Here is a 3,319-nt window from a genome sequence, read left to right as displayed (position 1 = left end):
CTGCCAGAAGGGGAGTTAACTGTCCAGCAGATTCAGACACACTCTCCTGGTCATCTCCATACCTCAGTGCATCTTCCAAATGATTTCACATTCTGCTTTATTGTAGTTTGCTGGTCATTACTCGTGACTTTAGGTGGATTCATAGAGAATCTGGCTTGGCAGCCTGTGCTGGGCTGTTTAAAGTGCCCTGTGCTCTGTGTAGGAGTCACAGGTGACTATTCTTCTGATACTGGCCACAGAAATAACTTGACCAGTCTAAAATAACGTGTGCCACTCACCCTTCAAACTAACCTTGCTATGAGCTAATGCATCTACTTCAGATTCTTATCTGCTCATAGCAGTTCAGTTTCTGTGTCATTCTCACTGAAAAGCTGGGCAGCAGACTTGAATTCATCTCTTCCTTCATTCCACAGCTCTAGCAAACCACTCTCCCCAGGCTCAGCACCTTCACCTCCCACAGAGCCTGAAATGGCCTGTACAAAATGTTTAAAAGAATAATTTATTTGCAAGTTCTCTACAAACTGGTTTCAACACAGAGGGTGCAGTTACTAGAGAGGCAGAAGACACCACCAAACGTGGTGGTTCTGCCAAACTGGGAGGGCTGTTGGGGCCATCTATGCCAGCCCTCCCTGGGCTCCAGACCTGCACTACAGGACTGGGGTGAGCCCAAGTGCTGCTGCTTACAGCAGGGAGGGTTTTATGAAGGATTTGTTAAGTGCTTGTTGCATATCCATGGAGTACACAGCATGGAGGGAGAAGCAGATAAAATCACAAGGACATCAGCACCATGCTGGACACAGAAGAATACATGGGATGGAAACTGGAGTTATTGGAAGATGATGCAGGGGAATCATCCAAGCAAGGAAGATCCATGAAGTGAGTTTTCCCTTAGGTCTGAAAGAATAACCTGTATAAGGTTTTATTTCCAGAGTTCTCCCAAAGGTTTATGCTGAACCTCCTGCATGGTTTCTTCTGCAATGGACTTGATTTCTCTGTGCAAGTCTTCTATGCTCTTTGAAGCATCCATTGTCTGTTTCCAAGACAAAAAAATAGAGAAACATATTCCTCAGCATCTCCAGATGAGAAAGACCTTGCAGTTATGTCTGCTCCCCCCCCCATTACTCAGTGTTGTTGCTATTCATGAGCATTGAAATGAGCTAACTATACCACTTGGGCTCTGCTTCTGGAGTGGAAAGGGAAAAAGATGTTTTATTTACAAATAGACACTTCAGGAGTAGATGTAGGGCTGGATGAAAGGAAGCAAAAGAAACTACTACTGCACATTGTTTGCTGACAGTCTTTGGGGCATGTAAAGGCAGGTAAACTCTTCATCTTGTACTGTAGTCCCCCAGAAACATCAATGTATTGATCCTCCAGTGGTTCTTCAAAATAAATACCACCCATAATAGTAGGAACCTCTAAAAATTCCATCATGGGATGTTCCAGTTTCAGATCTGTTGGTTGGTTTGGGGTACTGAGCTGTCTCATGCCTGGAACTAAATGGTTCTTTGGCAATGTTTGACATCTGTTGTTCTGTCTGATACTGAGGGACAAAGAGACAGGAATGCTGACCTTTAATGGGTAGTAAGACTGGATTTCCACACTCATTTCAGGGACACCTTTTCATCATCTGTTCTGATAGTTCTGACTGATAGTTGTGCACTTTGGCATATCCTAAATGGATGTGTTGCTTTATAGTGAAAACTCCTGTCTAGTCACAGATAGCAGTTGCTTTATAGCAATAAGAATAACAGAACTAAGAGAAAAGTGGCCCACTGCTGGGGTCTCTGGGAAAATCAGAACCTACAGACCACATACAAGCTCTATATTGTCTCATATGATATGATTGTTAATTATTTTGGTGCTATGGTATGTGTTTTCTGTCAGCTTATTTTTCCAGTCATTGTATGTGGGGAAGGCAATATCCTAGCATAACATTTACAGGAATAAAGTCCTAGTTGGGTGATTGTTGCACAGCCAGGCCCTGCAGGTTCTAATAGTACACAGAACCACTTTTGTGTTAGAGAATCACATTTACTTCAAACAGGCTCTGAAGAATTAACTCTATCTTACACAGTCTGCTCATTTGAGAAGTCTGTGCACATACTCAGCTTCTGGTGACTAGTAACTTTCCCAGAACCCATGTCCTCCTATGTCTGCATGAAAGCTACAGAATAAACAGAAGATGCTGCCCACATCTCATAATCAAGCACTGACAGGATGATGGAGATTGTAAAAAAGGATGTCCCCACTAGAAAACCTCAGCCTAGATGGTCTACACACAGGATAAATGGGGTACATTGCCTCTTTTGGGATAAGGCTGCTGACTGTGCAGTCCTCTGCAAACAGCTCCAAGTGATGAACAAGGAGAAGTGAGGCACCAGCATGGAACAAAAAAAGATCATCTATTTGGAGAGACTTCTGGCAGCATTAAGATAGCAAATGCTGATGGAAACCAGCCATGTGAGAAGGAAGGTGACCATCAGTACTATGTCTACAAGCTAGATGCAGGAGGGACACCAGAATCCTTGGCAGATGCTGCAGGACAGCAAGGAAACAGGCAGGGAAGTCTGTTTCAGTGGGTGTATCCCACTGGTTTTTTACCCAGGTTTGTCACTTTAAGAAGGAGAATGATTTCCAAAAAGCTCCTTTGGAAAACAAATCAACAAAACAAGTCTTCTCCCCCACCCCAACAGGGCCCCACAGGATGTCCTGGAACAGGGAAGTGTCCTCTCTGCCACAGACCACAGTGCCCTTGGCTGGTCCCCATCACGCCAGGGATATGATTGGCACAGTGTGGAATCTCTCACGAGAGGCCCCTGCTCTGGTGTGTGACAGGCCCATCAGGGGTATTTCCTCACCTTCCAGTTTAATGTCTTGTCCTTCATCAGCTGGTTGAAGGAGTGGAGAACCTTCTCTTGGAAGGGGCTGTTCTCATACCGTTCATTCCCAAAGTCCCCTCGCTGCGCTGCCGCTTCCGGGCTCAGCTGAAGAAACAGAATCACATCTGGCTTTGGGAGTCCCACATCAGGCTGTTTGCACCAGTCCAGGCAGAAGTTCTGTCCCAAACAAAGACAACCACCTTTGAGGTGAAAGAAAGGAATGCAAAGAAGGGAAAGAAGCAGCTTAGCTGGAGAGTGGGGTGGGAATGGGACAGCCAGAAGCGAGGACGTGCAGACTGAAAGATTAAACACAGGCTACAAACTGAAAAGGCAATATCCAAGTTTACCATCTGGGAATTCAGTCCTGGGAATCCTGGCAGGCCAGGGGTTTCCAGGTGCTGTGCCCCTCTCATGCTCCAAGTCAGACAGAGCTGAAG

The 3,319-nt window shown here is 45.4% G+C and overlaps 1 protein-coding gene across 1 annotated transcript; it reads right to left on the bottom strand.

Annotated features, from left to right (window-relative positions):
- Positions 1-919: 919 nt before the first annotated feature.
- DTYMK (deoxythymidylate kinase (thymidylate kinase)) lies at positions 920-3,059 on the bottom strand (the record flags this gene model as incomplete). Its single annotated transcript, XM_008944996.1, has 2 exons — positions 920-1,030; positions 2,862-3,059. Coding segments are annotated over 2 exons (309 nt in total), but the record flags the coding sequence as incomplete, so codon positions are not given.
- Positions 3,060-3,319: the final 260 nt, after the last annotated feature.

This window comes from Merops nubicus, unplaced genomic scaffold, assembly GCF_000691845.1.
Source record: "Merops nubicus isolate BGI_N331 unplaced genomic scaffold, ASM69184v1 scaffold47067, whole genome shotgun sequence".
Taxonomy (NCBI): domain Eukaryota; kingdom Metazoa; phylum Chordata; class Aves; order Coraciiformes; family Meropidae; genus Merops; species Merops nubicus.
This window is presented reverse-complemented; position numbering and strand designations above follow the sequence as displayed.